Source organism: Rhinolophus sinicus, linkage group LG06 (genome assembly GCF_036562045.2).
Source record: "Rhinolophus sinicus isolate RSC01 linkage group LG06, ASM3656204v1, whole genome shotgun sequence".
Lineage (NCBI taxonomy): Eukaryota > Metazoa > Chordata > Mammalia > Chiroptera > Rhinolophidae > Rhinolophus > Rhinolophus sinicus.
The window spans coordinates 17944479-17959460 of record NC_133756.1 but is presented as its reverse complement, the minus strand read 5'-3'; the positions used below and the strand labels follow the sequence as shown (position 1 = coordinate 17959460).

General features: G+C 49.5%; 1 protein-coding gene and 1 long non-coding RNA gene across 2 annotated transcripts in view; one reads left to right on the top strand and one right to left on the bottom strand.

Moving 5' to 3' along the window:
- LOC141572094 (cytochrome P450 4B1-like) overlaps positions 1-14982 on the bottom strand; it is a 47286-nt gene that overhangs the window by 242 nt on the left and 32062 nt on the right. The window contains exons 2-13 of the mRNA XM_074334685.1: positions 12672-12813; positions 12445-12489; positions 11768-11895; positions 10849-10973; positions 10401-10552; positions 10142-10248; positions 9152-9342; positions 7277-7410; positions 6420-6484; positions 6237-6319; positions 2666-2784; positions 1805-1959 (exon numbers count right to left, since the gene is read on the bottom strand). Of these exons, the coding sequence (XP_074190786.1) occupies positions 1805-1959; positions 2666-2784; positions 6237-6319; positions 6420-6484; positions 7277-7410; positions 9152-9342; positions 10142-10248; positions 10401-10552; positions 10849-10973; positions 11768-11895; positions 12445-12489; positions 12672-12813 (1446 nt within the window). The remainder of the gene's footprint in view (positions 1-1804; positions 1960-2665; positions 2785-6236; positions 6320-6419; positions 6485-7276; positions 7411-9151; positions 9343-10141; positions 10249-10400; positions 10553-10848; positions 10974-11767; positions 11896-12444; positions 12490-12671; positions 12814-14982) is intronic.
- Positions 1938-8077, top strand: LOC109456870 (uncharacterized). Its single transcript, XR_012497212.1, has 4 exons — positions 1938-2607; positions 3032-3128; positions 5803-5979; positions 6679-8077. It is a non-coding gene; the product is annotated as an uncharacterized LOC109456870 (long non-coding RNA).

Below are 14982 nucleotides of genomic sequence, written 5' to 3'. Positions count from 1 at the left end.
AGGAGCCTACACTTCTTGCTTATGCATGAACTTTCCAGGGTGTTGCCCACAACCAATCCAAAACAGCAAACATTTCTTCCTAACAGATTCTACACCTATTTCAGAACTAGCCCCACTTCACTTTCTCCCATCCCCTTTATCTATAGGCAATTTAAACTCTTTCAAAACAACTTACGTCTTTCTTCCCCTTACCTGATGTATAAAAAATGCCTGTCAACTCCAGGACAGCAAACATGTTGGCTTCTCCACCTAGTACTGCTGCTGGTGGTTTAGACTTCATTCTCCAGAACCTGGTCCTTTCTGGCTAGCATTAGATGTACTTACCAATCCAGGCTTCCTGGGTTGGTAACTATGTCTAACCAGGACGGTGGTCCACCCGCCAGGTATGTTTATCAACAGCCATCTCTTTGGATCACAGAGAACAACAGATGACTGGTACCATGTCACCACCCTCATCTCTGAATTATCCACACTTCTCTTCTAATACAACCCTCACCCCTTCTGAATGGTGACGAAAGCCTCCTGAAGCTCAGCTTCTTCCACATCACTTCTCAGTGTTTGCTAATGTTTTCGGAGTGACATTTATTTAAGTGTGACTATGACCTGTACCTCTACTCCATTTCAGCCTATGTCTCACAATTATCACAAAGACATCATGTACGTGCCATTTGGGGGAAATCACATTCATTAAATGCACTCGCCTTTCTTGCCATTTCCCATGATGTATCTTATTCTAACACCCTTGGTTCCTCCCAAATTGTCCCAAGTCATCCCTCTGATTCCATCCCCGCTCCCCACACACCTCATCTGTGGTCCAGGGTATGGTTTGCTCCTGTTGGATGGGCAGAGGCGGTTCCAGCACTGGCGGATGCTGACGCCAGCCTTCCACTGTGACATCCTGAAGCCCTACGTGGTGCTCATGGCCGACTCTGTGTGAGTGATGCTGGTAAGTCCATCCCTCTCTCACCTGCACATACCCTGACGGCACAACTCACAAAGGCCACTTTCAGACACGTGTGTCCTTCAGACATCCATCAGACACAGCCACCCAGAATAATGTGCTCAGAACTTACTATAAGGCAATGCTGTGACAAAGGAAAAATTCTGAGATGTCCTAAATTAAATTACAGATGCCCAGAGGGTAGACGAAAGAGACAAGGAATGTTAATCAGCTAATAGCTGGAGGCTGAAATCAACAGGAGACTGCTCAGTCCTGAATATATGTTGAAACTTAAATCAACTTCCTGGTGTCTATTGCAGTTGGAAGGAATAGCTAACAAATAGACACCACTGCATCCTGCTTACAAATGAACTTTCTGGACTGTTGCCCACAATCAATCCAGAAGCATCAAATACTTCTTCCTTATGGACTATTCACCTATCCCAGATCTCTCCCTGCTTCACCTTTTCCCACTCTTTATCTATAGCCATTGTAAATTCTTTTGAAACAACTTACATCTTTCTTCTCCAAACTCATTGTTTAAAGTGCCCTGTCAACCCCAGGATGGCAGACATGTTTCTCTTCTCCATCCACCCCTGCTGCTGCTGGTTGTTTAGACTACATACCCCAGGACCTGGCCATTTTTCTGGCTAGCATATGGCTCAAAAAACCCTTTTGTTCAGGAAAACATTTAGTCCCAAAAGTAGATGGGACAGGAGGTACCAGCATAGACCCACACTGTGGTCATTGCCAAATGCAAGGAGGTCCGTGGTGGATACGGGGTCTGCTCTCCTCCCACCTCCATGTCATCAGCACTGTGGGCTAGAGCAAGTGTCATCCCTCTGAACAATAGGACAAACTGACCTTGGTTTTCCTGGACATTGGCAGCTTCAGTAGAAGGGTGGACATCCCAGGATGCCACTCAGGTGGGCTCTGGCCTGGGCCGCAGGGCTTCTGCATGGAATCGAGCCACTCCAGGGAACAAAATGGAGAACACACTGCACTCTCAGAGCTGGATCCTGCCATCACATCACCTCCCATCAGGTCTATGACTCACCAACTGTGATCAGCTAACATTTGATGAATGAAAGGAATTAAAGTCCCTGATGTCCCTTCCTTAGGAGCCCCATTATTAGACCCTTAGGTTTCCTCTGGACTTGACACGTTTGTTCCCTAATGTTGGCATTTGCGTGTCCCTTAGGTCTAGCTCCACCCCAGGACAGAGAAGATTCCCCCTTATCCCCTGAGAAACAATGTTTGCTGGTTTGCTACAAGGTTGTGATCATCATAACTTACTCCTACATTTCAAAACTATTTCAAATTGTTATGAAAGAACATGTTTAATTGTGTAATAAAAGTTTCTGAGAATATGGGCTTCACTTTACAGAATTTGCTTTAGAGATTTCATATGTCGTAACGCATCTGTTCTGGAAAGTAAGGGATTCCAAACAGAACATCTGGAGAGACACAGAGAGAGTGTAGCCTTGTCAGCAGAGGCCCTCTGGGGGACTAGACTAGGGTCAATGTCCCCTCCCACCACAGGATAAATGGGAAGAGCTCATCAGCCAGGACTCACATCTGGACATCTACGGACACATCTCCTTGATGACCCTGGACACCATCATGAAGTGTGCCTTCAGCCAGCAGGACAGCGAGCAGACACACAGGTCAGTGATAGTCCTTCAGCTACGGGCTTTTTGTTTTCACCAACTGGGTTGGACTTACCTGCGAGGCAGTTCAGGCAGCTTGGATGGTTACCAGCACAAAGAGCAAGATTCTTTCGAGAATGACCACAGACAAATCCCAGTCCAGACCAACCGTGACTCAGCCACAGATCCCTGACCCTGGCACAGGGAGAAGTCTAGTTGATCACATCCATTATAAAGGATTAAGGTCTCAAGAGGTGTAAGACAAAAGTGACGAATGCCTCAGTGTTTCTGTCGCCACTATTTGGGAAAATTTCCTCCTGCAACCCCGCTCTATCTCCAGGTCAGAGGCCTCCCAACACTCCAGTCTCTTTTGCACCTTCTCCCTGCCCTACGTCCAAGCCATTGAAGAATAGGACAGTTTTTTGTTTGTTTGTTTTTTAAGGCAAAAAAATGTCTACTACCGGAAGGACAGGACTTCCAGCTCTCCCATTAGCAGAGGCGATCCAGAACCTCCTGGGGGATGGCACCTCCATTACCTGGTGAGTGCTCAAGAGACAAGAGAACCCTGCCCACTCAGCTAGACAAGAACCCCTGCTGTGTCTGGTCCCTGCCTGCCCTCATGGTGAGTTTGTTTCAGGAACCACCTGAATCAGATGCTCTACTCCGCCATGAGCATCAAGGAGACTCTGTGTCTCTATACACCAGTCCCAGTAGTTGGCAGAGAGCTCAGCAAGCCCATCACCTTCCCTGATGGTCGCTCCTTACCCAAAGGTCTGAACTTCACCACACTCACTAACCTAAGCGCTCTGCAAGAACACAGGGAGGAGAGATCCACGTGTCTTAGGGCAGTTCTGAACTTTTCTGGTCTTGTTTCTTCATCATTAAATGGATGCTGACTTCATGTTTGGATGAAAAATCTGAAATGCCTGGCACAAAACTTGAACATAGCAAAAGCTCAATAAACAAATGCTAGCCTTTGAATGTGGCCTTGTGATTTAGTCTTAAACTTCTATTTTCCCAAGATATGAGGGCTGCAGAGACATTCAGTCAGGGGCAGGAGAAAAAGGGTTCTTCCTTATGGGGTCTATGCAAATGAGGGAGATCAGGAAATCCACGGTCATGGTTCAGAGGGTCCAGTCTCTGAGGAGCCCTCAGGTTGATGGCAGAGAGCAGCTGCTGACCAGATCTGAGACCCCTGCCATGGTTGAGGCCACCCCTTGGCTCACCTCTGGTCTGAATCCCTGTCCTGCCGCATCCTAGCTGTGTGATCAAAGGCAAGTCAGTCAGCCTCTCTGAGGCTCAGGTGCCTCATCTAAACAATGGGGATATGAGTGCCCTGCTTGGGGGGTTGTTGTGAGGATTGAATGTGTTAATGCATAATCCCCAAGGACTCATGGATGGCACATGAATAATGTGAGTTGTCCCTTGCGTTGCTCCAAATAGGAAGCCTCCAATTCTTTCTTGCTTCACAATTCTAGAAATACATCTTCTAAACTGATAATTCTGTGAATTCTTCTAATAGTGAATCAACTTTCATAGAACAGTCTTTAAACAAATAGTTCTTCCAGAAATTGGCTCTTGAATTTGGATTCTCCCAAGATTGAGTCCTTCCTCATAGACTTGGCTGCAAGTTATATACCTGCCATTAGAGGAGAGTAGAGTACTAGGCCGCTCAATTCCTAGGTCAGAACTTGTTGCTACTTTTATTTTTTTCCATTCTTTTTTCAATTCAATTCACTTCAACCAAACACATAGTACAATTGTCTCTGTGTGCCAAGTCCTGCGTTAGGAGATGGGAACACAGCGATGAAAGATACTGTTCCTGCCTCCGAAAGTTCACAGTCAAGAAACAAATACCTCTACTATAGACAGACATCATTTATTCATCCTTTCACATGTTCATTCACTAATCGAGCAGATTGTTCACTTCCATGTTCTTTGAACTGTCTTGGGACATACGTGGTGATATGCTCTTGAGTGAAACACTAGTTGTGCCTAAGGTTCTTGGGAGAAAGAGATATAGTTGACTGTGACAGTGAGGGCAGGCTGTCATTGAACATAGCCTTGAGCACGTGGCAGACAGATTAGAGGGAGGGCATTCTCCATGATTTCAACAACAAGAGCTGAGTTACGGAATATCGTGTTTCCCTGAAAATAAGACGTAACTGGACAATCAGCTCTAATGCATCTTTTGGAGCCAAAATTAATATAAGACCCAGTCTTATTTTACTATAATATAAGACCGGGTCTTATCTAACATAATATAAAACCTGGCCTTATATTAAATTTTGCTCCGAAATCCATGCATTAGACCTGATTGTCCAGCTAGGTCTTATTTTCAGGGAAACATGGTACAGTTGGACAGGTAAAAGGTAAGGAAGAAACAACCCATAGACGGCTTTCATGCTAGCTAGGGCACTTGGACATGTCCACCATGATGGAGGCCATCGGAGGGTCGGAGCTGAGCCGTGGCCTGAGTGGAGAGGGCCGGGAAGCAGGGAGACAGGAGAGTCCAGATGAAGAGACTGACAGATGGCAAAGAGGGACATTTCTGGAGTGGACTAGGAAGGCTACAGAAGCTGCTTGACTGAGGGGATGAGGGAGAGGCAGAAGTCTGGACCATTCATTAGAGGCAGGTGTCACAGTAGATTGAGAGTCACTAACCTGTCTCCCCTCCTGGAAGCTTCCCTGTTGCCATCTGACTTCCTTACACAACCCAATCTTTCCTACTCTGTGAACCTTTTCTGTCTGAGGATCGTGGTCCCTGTGTGTCCCCCTTGACTGAGAGAGCCTGAGAGGGTGAACCACCACAGTACATACGAGACCTTGACCTGGCCTCCACATTGTGAAACCAGAAACCGCTTATGGGAGGAGTGAACACACTAACAATTAACTCCTTCAATGATTCACTTCATTGACTCAGTGGCTTAGAGCTCGGACCCTTCCCTAAAAGGATGTATGTCTGCTGAGAACAAATGTAGGAGTTAGGAGCCTCTTCTGGAGGAGAGACAGGATCTGTCAAAGGTCAGAGGGAGAGTGTGAAGCAAGGCTTGGGGTAGAGGTGTGTGTGACCTAAAAGGAAGAGCTTTGAGTTGATCAGCATAACAAAGAGCCCTGAATGTCCCATCCAGACAAGGGTTCAGAGCTTAATGCCTACTGCACTCAAAAGAGGGTGTGAGACATTTCTCATGTCATTTTCCCTCCCTGACCCAGGAACTGCATTGGGAAGCAGTTTGCCATGAATGAGCTGAAGGTGGCTGTGGCCTTGACCCTGCTCCGCTTCGAGCTGGCACCAGATCCTTCCAGAGTTCCCATTCCAGTACAAGAAGTTGTGTTGAGTTCCAAGAATGGGATCCACCTGCAGCTCAGGAAGATCCTGTCCCAGACTGAGTATATTCCCATTGGTGGTTCTGACTGGGGGGGGGGGGGGGGGCTTTCTGGGAATGATTCACCCACCCCACCTGCCAGGGACATGAATATGCTAATGGCAAAATGAAGGTCCCTGGAACCTACCCTGCATTAGGATCACCACAAACCCAGCGCGGTCCCCTCACCACTGAATTCCTCAAAAGGATGCCCGACCCACGCCATCCTCCTTCCTCACCACCCCTGCCCTGAGGGCCTGCAGATGTTGGGCTTCTCCTTACCTGGGCCCGGCAGAGAAGGGCATGAATGCAAACGGGTGGCGTCCGGTCACATTCTCAGAGGAAAAGCGTAGGGGGTCAAAGACCTGAGAGAACAGCCCTTGCTTCAATAGCTGCCAGATCCCGAGGGAGGGTGAGCCCTACAGCCTCCCACCCATCTGACTTCTGGGTTCAGGAATGGGGTACCTCAGGCTGGGGCCACACTGAGCTGTTCCTATGCAGGGCATAGATGTGCAAAGAGATCAGGCTGCCTGTTGACAGAGTAGAGGCTGAGTTACTGGGTGCCCCTGGGACAGCCAGGCTCACCTCCTCACAGGGCCAGAATTCCCTATGTCCTCCAAGCTGGGCAGCAGCCCCTGCTTCAGCGCCGCCAGTGACAGACCGTTCACGACCATGCTCAACATATAAAAGTGCTTTTAATCATCATCACATGTATTTCCTGTAGCCCCAGCACTGGGCATAGCACTGGACACAGACATTTGTGAAACAGGAAAAAGAGGAGGGCAGAACCCACCCCACTACAGAGCAGGACAGGTAAGGATTATTACAGACTTTCTGCTTTCAATTGACTGATTCTCAAGGCAAGTTATTTATAACATTATGCTATCAATAGTAACAGCTACCATTCAGAGGGTTTTTTACTATGTGCCAGATACAGACTTAAACACTCTTTACAAAGCCCCCATGCACAGTTGCACAGGGTGTACACAGCACAGCATCACAGTCTCTGGGAATGATGCCTTCCGAAGTTGCTCAGGGCATAACCTGCAGAGCGGTACATGACAGCCCGGACGAACATTGTCTCTTGAATCCTGGTCACCACCTTGTAAGGCAGTTACTCTTCTCATGCCCATTTTACACAAGAGCAAACAGAGGCTTAGGGACAGAGGGATTTACTCATTTGTTGTACAGCCAGCATGAACCCAGGCCAAGACAAAGCATGAGCTCTTCGCCATTGGTGCAAAGTTTGGCCAAAGGAACAGAGAGGTCAGAGAAGCATCCTCAAGGACTCCAGTTCCACCCCCAAATCCACCCCATCCCACCTGCAGGTAGAGAGCGGCCATCCACAAAGTTCACAGGCTTGCTGAGCTGGCGGTACACCTGGGGCACAGGTGGGTAGAGGCGGAAGCTCTCCTTGATACACATGGTCAAGTAGGTCATCTTGCTGAGATCATCCCTGCCAACAACCAACCAGTTATTCTGGGGGTGGGAAACAATGGAGTCCTGTGGAAAGGCAGGCCCCAGCCCCACCTTGCCCCCTTCACCACCCTCACACACCCGACAGTCAGAGGGACACAAGTGCTCCAAGTGTTCACACCAGACTGCACATGGGGTGGTCACTCAGACACTGGGGTTCTGACTCCACGTTTCTCCATCCCTCCCTCATCTTCACTGCCAGGAAGGGAAGGCACAGGACCCTAGAGGTATATGTGCACCCAGCCATCAAAGACAAGGCCACTCCTGTGTCTCTCAGAGCCACATAGAAGCCCCACAAGGGACGGTTCTTTAGGTTCTGCTTAGTTTCCCCTATGGAGCTGGAATCGAAGGATCAGGGGCTGATAGTCATTGGTTGAATTAGGTAACAAACATGTGAACAACGGCAATCTCAGACGCAAAATATATGTTTTTGTTTTCCCTTTTGCCAATAGGACCAAATGTGAGGTGCAGCTATAACTACTGTGCAACACCTTATTACAGAGCCCTAAGCCCTAGTGTACCCCACCCTCTGCATCCTCATTTCTCATATCTGTTTTATTATTTTAGTGAATATGTACCTTTTAAGTGGCTTCAAATTCTAGATAGAACGAAATGAAAATTAAATAAATATTTCAACTCCCTGCCTCCAGGCTGTGTTCACACTGTTATGCAACCTAAAATGCCTGACTCTGTCTCCATTTGCCTATGTGAGTTTTCTGCTCCTTGTAAAGCCGGCTGAGCCCCACCCCTTCTGATTCTTCTGCCCAAAACTTGTGGCCACTGAACCTTACCCCAGTCTGCAGTTTTCTTCAGCTTTTTAGTTGTTTGTCTTTGTCTCTCTAAAAACTCCCAAGGCCCCCAACTTGGATTCTCCTCCTCCTCTCCCCATGCATCCGAACCCCCCACCAACTGGCAAGCACCTGGCAAATGGCTGGACACCTTGGTAGATGTCGAACATCCACCTATAAATAATAAGTAATGGAGATTTTGTGCTTGAAATCTGAGATGCTGTAATTATGTGTCAGTCTCCCTGAAATGAATCTAAAGTGTCTCATCAACTGAGCATTTTTGCACCCTTGCTGTGTGCCGGGCCCTGTGCTATAGGTGAGGTGGGTGACAAAAGGGAGGAGGCAGAGAGAGAGGGAAGTGAGGACAGAGGTGGGAGAGGAGGCTGTGCATGGTTCCCAGACAGCCTGCGGCGAAGAGAGATCAGCATCAACCTGTGTCTTGTTAATGAGTTCAACTTGAAGCAAGAAAGAAATCATTGAAAGTTTTTAGGGATGTGGTTTGAGAAACAGCCTTTTCTCCTTCACTAGAGGAGGCTGGATACTGCATGGGGCCACATAAAGGCAGGTGGGAAGGAGTCAGCTCCCTGGATGTCCCAACTATGTTCATCCCCAATTTCCACCTCTTTCTCTCCCAGCACCCCCAGGCCTATCATGGAACCCAGAATAGTAGTCAGGTTCTGCCGTCAGAGTCAGCACACAAAAAATCGGCCTCCTGTTGACAAACTTCTCTGTTACTCACATCTGAAAGACGCTGTTGTGGGAGAATGGGCTCAAGAGTTCGCCCACCCACTGACGCTAACAGGACAGCTGCTGCCACCCTCACCTGGTTTCCAGGATGGGCCTGTGTCATCTGTGATGACACCACACAGTATGGGCACAGCTCTTCCCTGGAGCTGAGCAGGACAGACGGGGCTCACCCGCAGCCTCACTCACCACTGGAAGGAATCCCGGTCCCCGAGGATTTCACGGACCTCCTCCCGACAGTGATCCTGGTGCTCTGGGTACAGAGCCATGCAGTACAGAAACCAGGAGATGGCACTCGTGGTAGTGTCATGGCCTTCGAACATGAACGTATCCACCTCAGCCCGGAGCTCTGCATCTGACAGCTTGATCTCATTTTCATCCTGGTTAGGGAAGGCGTAATGGAGCAAGCCAAGTCACTAGAGGTAGAGACCAAAAAGGACTCTTCACAGGGACTATCCGAGGAAAGTCCAAGAGAGGGAGTAAAGGCTCTCTTTCACACTGGAGGTTAGGACCTTCCTCCAATTCCTATCTGTTCTCCCAAGCCCAGCTTGGAGGCCTCCTACTCCAGGAAGTCTTCCCTGATCCCTCTGGCCAAGAGACCTACAACCTTACCCAGCCTGAACAATTTGTTCTGCTCACTTGACACACAGAATGCCACCTGGCACAAGAAGAGATCTTTGTCAACATACATCTGACGTCTTCTCCACCAGATTGTAAGTCTCTGGAGGGCACTGCCAGATCTTTCTCATCATCCGTGTCCCTAACTCAGCAACTAACTCAGGTTATGGCTCAGTGAGTTTATGGAGTGGATGAGTAAAGGAATGAATGAATGAATGAATGAATGAATGAATGAAGACTAAGATTCTAAGATTCTAGGGTGCTGAGATTCTTCAGTGTCTTAGAAGTCATTGTTGGTCTTCAGGCCTCCTGTATGTGACCCAGTCTCCATGCTAATACATGTCTCCGTTGTGCGACAGCCAGCCACACCCTGCCCCTTCCCACCTCTGAGCCTTTGCTGCTAAGTGCCATGGGATAAAGAACAGTTCAAATTTGCTGGGGACAGAGGGAGAAAATCCTTACGAGCCCTTGCTGCTGTCCAGTGAGCCCTTTCCCGGGAGGATGGCATAGAGACCCCTGTGGGACCGGTTCTCAGGTGGAGGTGGGCAGCCGTTCACTGACCCGAGCCCCCAGGAGAATGTCCAGGAAGTCCAGGTGCCTTCGGTTCTGGATTTTCTCCTGCTCTTTCTCGTCCTGCAGAGCTGCTTTCCGTTCCTTGATGACCTGGTCTGGGACAAGAGCACAGGGTGTTACTCCTGGAGACTCATCCTCTGCCCACAGGGGAACTGAAGTCCTGCAATGGGAAGGATCCCAGAAGGGCTGGGAGGAGGTAGACTAGAACCTAGGTTTCCTGTGCGTGGGCCCTGTGGCATAGGCCCACCTGTGTGGTCATGAGCCACCTGGCAGTCTCGCAGGAAACGGCGGCCACGCGGGGTGAGCCAGTAGATGAAGTCGTTATGGTACAGGAACTGCTCGAGGTGCTGCTGCATCATCAGAGTGAGACTGTAAACTGCCTGATAGTAGCTACTTTCCCTGCAAGGCAGAGGGAGGGGGAAGGGGGATCAGACACTGGCCCACAGCAGAGCTCCACGCTGCTCCATCCCAGGTTCCAGCCCAACTGCAATGCTTTCTCCCTCCCTCTCCCTGCCATTGAGCCTCGCCAATAAGCCAGTATCTGTCTCCCTGCCATGGACAAAACCTGCTCCCCCTAAGTGGGTATTCCCTAGGGCCAGACCCAGTCTTCTCTGAGCATGGCCCAGGAGTCCTGCCAACTGTCCCCTCTGAGCTTGCGTGGGTTGATCCTATGGTCGCCCCAAGTGCCCTCTGACCTGTGGCCCAGGCCACCGTCTTGTTTGCCAAACGTGCACTTCATGAGTGAGTCCAGGGCCATGTGGCCCACATCGCAGACGATGTCAAAGCTCTTATCCTCACGAGCCTTTTCCTCCCACTTGTCCTGGAGCCCAGAGAGGGAAGGTAATGTGGGGCACCAGCCGGGCTGGATGTCCCACCCTTGCACCCAGGACCCACAGCCTGTTCTGCCTGCCAGGCACCCAGTCCCTGGCCTGTCTTCCACCCTGCTGGACCGAGGCTTGGGGCAGGGAGGGGCTTCAGGCTCAGAGGGCAGGACCAGGACGCAGGCGTTGCACAGCACACAAGATGCTTCCTTCCATTCAGGGCAGACTATATATAAGGGAAGCGGAGGGCAGAGAGGTGGTGAGCTCCCCGGCACGGTCTGTGTGAAGTCAGGCCTGCAGTAATGCTGGGGAAGAGTTTTCTGCAGGGGGAAAGTCTACCCTGAGCAACCCCAGGGGATTATCAGCCCTCAGATGCCGAGCCTTGTCCCTGATGATGTCCCATGATCCCTCGCGTGCCTCTTAGGGATGAGGTGCTCATGGCATAGAGAACGAGGAGGCCCTTTTTAGATGTGAAAAGCCTTCCTGATATTCTCAAATATAGGCATCCCTCAGATCTGCTACAGTAGGAGCCTCCTTGGGGCCTCACAGGGGCCCTTTGGTCTGTGAGGGAGGGCTGGGTCTCCTGCTGGTGACAAGGGCTATGGCTGCTGGGCACTCGGAGCTTCAGCACCCAGTCAGCACCCAGCACACAGCAGGTGACAGGAAACACAAAGCTCAGCATCGCCACCTCAGGGCCTCAGTGACTCTCCTCACTGCCCTCCCCCAGGATAACTGGGGTGGGTGGGGGTCGACAGCAGCCACAGCCTCCAGGAGCGGGACACACGGAGCTCACCAGCATTGCACGTGTGGAGCTGGCAAACAGGGCCACATAGGGCTTCAGCACATCATAATGGAAGGCAGGTGTGAGCAGCTTGCGGTGCTGGAACCACTTGGGTCCGTGAAGGACCAACAGGCCATTCCCTGGGGAGGGAGGAAAGCGGGAGTATTGGTCAGTCCAGACACACCTGCCCCACCCCTGGCAGCCTGGGCCTAGCCAAGCCCCACCCTATCCCACCCCAGCCCAGTTCCCCCAGCAGAGCCTCATATCCCAACTGAGCTCTGCCTTACAGCCACCGAGGCTCCCAGCCTCTGGTGACACCAGCCTTGGGCACACCTCCCTATCTTCCCTCAAGCCCTTACCCTGACCAGGACCGCCTATAATATCTCCTAGGATAAACTCCAGTGCCACCTCCTCCAGGAGGCTGTTCCTCACACTCACACATTTTCCAGAGCCCTTGCCCTGCTTCTCAGGGAAGAAGACACACTCAGCAGGAGAAGGCACCTGGGTCCTACTTCCCTGAACAATCAGGTGTTCTCCTGCCTCCTCCCCGTTCTCCTCACTCAACACATGAGCTTAGGAGGGTCACATGGGACCAGGTGGTCTGGTGGATGGATAACTGACTGAGCAAGAACAAACCAGGGAAGGATCCTGGTCACCCAGCACTAAGGGCAGGGAAGGTGCCCACTCACCAATCCACGGGAGGAAGAAGTCATACACATCCGAGGCCTTGGGGTCTGTAGCAGACAGAGAAGGTGGGGTCTAGTGAGGGTTGGGGAACTCCCAGAGGAGGTTTACTGACAAATAGGATGTGGACATCAGCTTCCCAGACTTCAGCTGTGGACCCAGGACTCTGCCCCACATGGTGTCCTCAGCCCTCTGCTCTCAGGAAGCCCCGCCCTCTCCTGAGAACTCTCACCCCCTCGGCTGTACACAGCTTTGACATAGTCCGGCTCGTAGATGTTCAGGAAGCCCTGAAATGGTCCGATCCACAGTTGGTGGGCATAAGGAAACTGGTGGGCCCAGGATACCATCTTGTCCAGGCTCCCTGTCTGCTGCATCTGTAATAGTGATAGAAGGGCCGGCCACTCAGAGATCCAATGTCATCACTCAGGCCCTAAGTTTCTGATCAGGGAAGAGATGAGGCTGCCCAGACACGCCCTGGGAGTGTCCCTTCCTCCTTTTGCACCCTCCCTTCCACTAGTCACCCAGTGCAATCCCTGTCTGGGCTCAGTGCCCTCTCCAGCCCCAGTGCCACTGTTTTAAGTCAAAGCCACCCTGTTATTGTACCTGTCTTTCCTAACACCCCAAACTGATCACCCTGATTCCATCTGCTGCCTGCCCAACCCTCTATCTACCCTACAGCCAAAGAGATTTCTTATCAGCATTGAAGGTTTTTATTAGAAGGATGTTACCAGCTTGTTGTGCAATGAAGAAATCACCTCGGTTTCCACCTCTGGTAAGTCATTTAACATGTTTTTGTTGAGGACCTACTATAAACAGGGCACAGTCTAGATGTCTCAAAGGAACGAGAAAGACATGGTCCTGCCCTGTCATTTTGTGGGGAAAACTGATAAGAAGCAATACACGTTATTAAGAAATAATATGTAAAATGAGGACAGTGGTTAAGTGCTAAGAAGGAAAGAAACACAGTGCTAGGAGAGACACTGACAGGTACAACCTGCTGCGATACAGTGATCTGGGGTCGCCTCTTGTTGAAGATGGCATTTCAGGTGAAACCGGAAGGGTGATAAGGAGCTAACCACGTGAAGAGTATGCGAGTAACACCCAGGCAGAGGGAACAGCAAGCCCAGAGGCTCTGGGGTGGGAAAAGCGTGGCGCTTTCCAGGAGCTGCCTCTTGGTGGGACAGTGGCCTGAGATGTGTTTGCAGAGAGCATCCAGATGGTGGTGTGTGCTCTATGACAGGGTGTTATAACAATGAAAATAGACAATATATGAAAGCACTTGGCACCATATCAGCACATAGGAAGTATTCTGCAAAAATAAATGATACCGAGTTGTCGGAAACCTGGACTAGAAATTTCAGGTGATGATCTTAATTCTAACACTTACTTGCCTTGGGACCTTGAAACAGTCAATTTACATCTCTGGGTCTTAATTCTATTGTCTATAGAGTAAGGTTGTAATGCCTGGTGAATTGACAAGTAATGTAGTTATGCTTTAAAAAATGTAAGTGCTACACAGATATTAAGGAGACATTTTTGGAAGCTTTGCTGCACGCCAGCACTGTGCAGGGTAATGAGTAATTTCTCACAATCCTTACTGTTTCTCATTCCAGGTAGGAGGTGGTGATACAGAATGTCCCCAGCCGGTAATACACAATATAGCTCTGTGCTTGCCTTTGATGGGAAAAGCAAGCAAGAAAATATTTGAGTTTAAAAAGCTTCTGCCTCGTAGGTGCCATCTTTGTAGAGGAGTAAAGGTAAACAAGATATGAGAAATTGTATCAGCATTAAACCCAGTTTTATCAGACCCAGAACACAGGAAGTTCCTGGGGCAATCGACTCACACGAGTAATACTTCAAGCTGTTGCTTTGGGGATTGACTGCACACCTCCCACCTCTGCCTTTCTGTTGCATATAAGCTGAAACAAGAAACACCCAGGCATAAAAATAGTAATTTCCTTTTTAAGATGTGGCACCTGAACTGAATCTAATCTGTGTAAGATGGTGATCTAATCCCGTCCGAGGTTTCCCTTGTTCCCCATTTTGTCTGTTCCATGCAATGGGAAGCATAAGGACATACAATGCCTAGTTACACCTTTTGTGGAGCCCTTGGTTGGTGTGTCTGGATACCAAATGAATGAAAAAGGTATTTACCAGTTAATCAATATTGACCAACGCAAGCACAACTTACTAAGAGGTAAGCTTTTTTTTGTTTGTTTTTGCAGAGCATTGTACATTCTGTTTTGGTCACTTGGTTATAGGCTTTTCTCATATCATTAAAAATTCTCCATAAATATCATTTTCAATGAATGCTACATCTAGCCACATGGTTTGCCCAACACTTTCTCACAAAAGCTGCCCTGGATAGTGAGGCTTGCATTCACACCAATACATGGAGCTGATGAAACCCTCGTCTGCTACTTGGAAACAGTGGGTAAAACAGAGTAAACATGACACGCTTCCTGGGAAGTTTCAGGACTGCCATATGTGGCCTGAGTCTCAACCCCAAAATCATCTCTTTACTTTGATGGTTAACAGCAAAG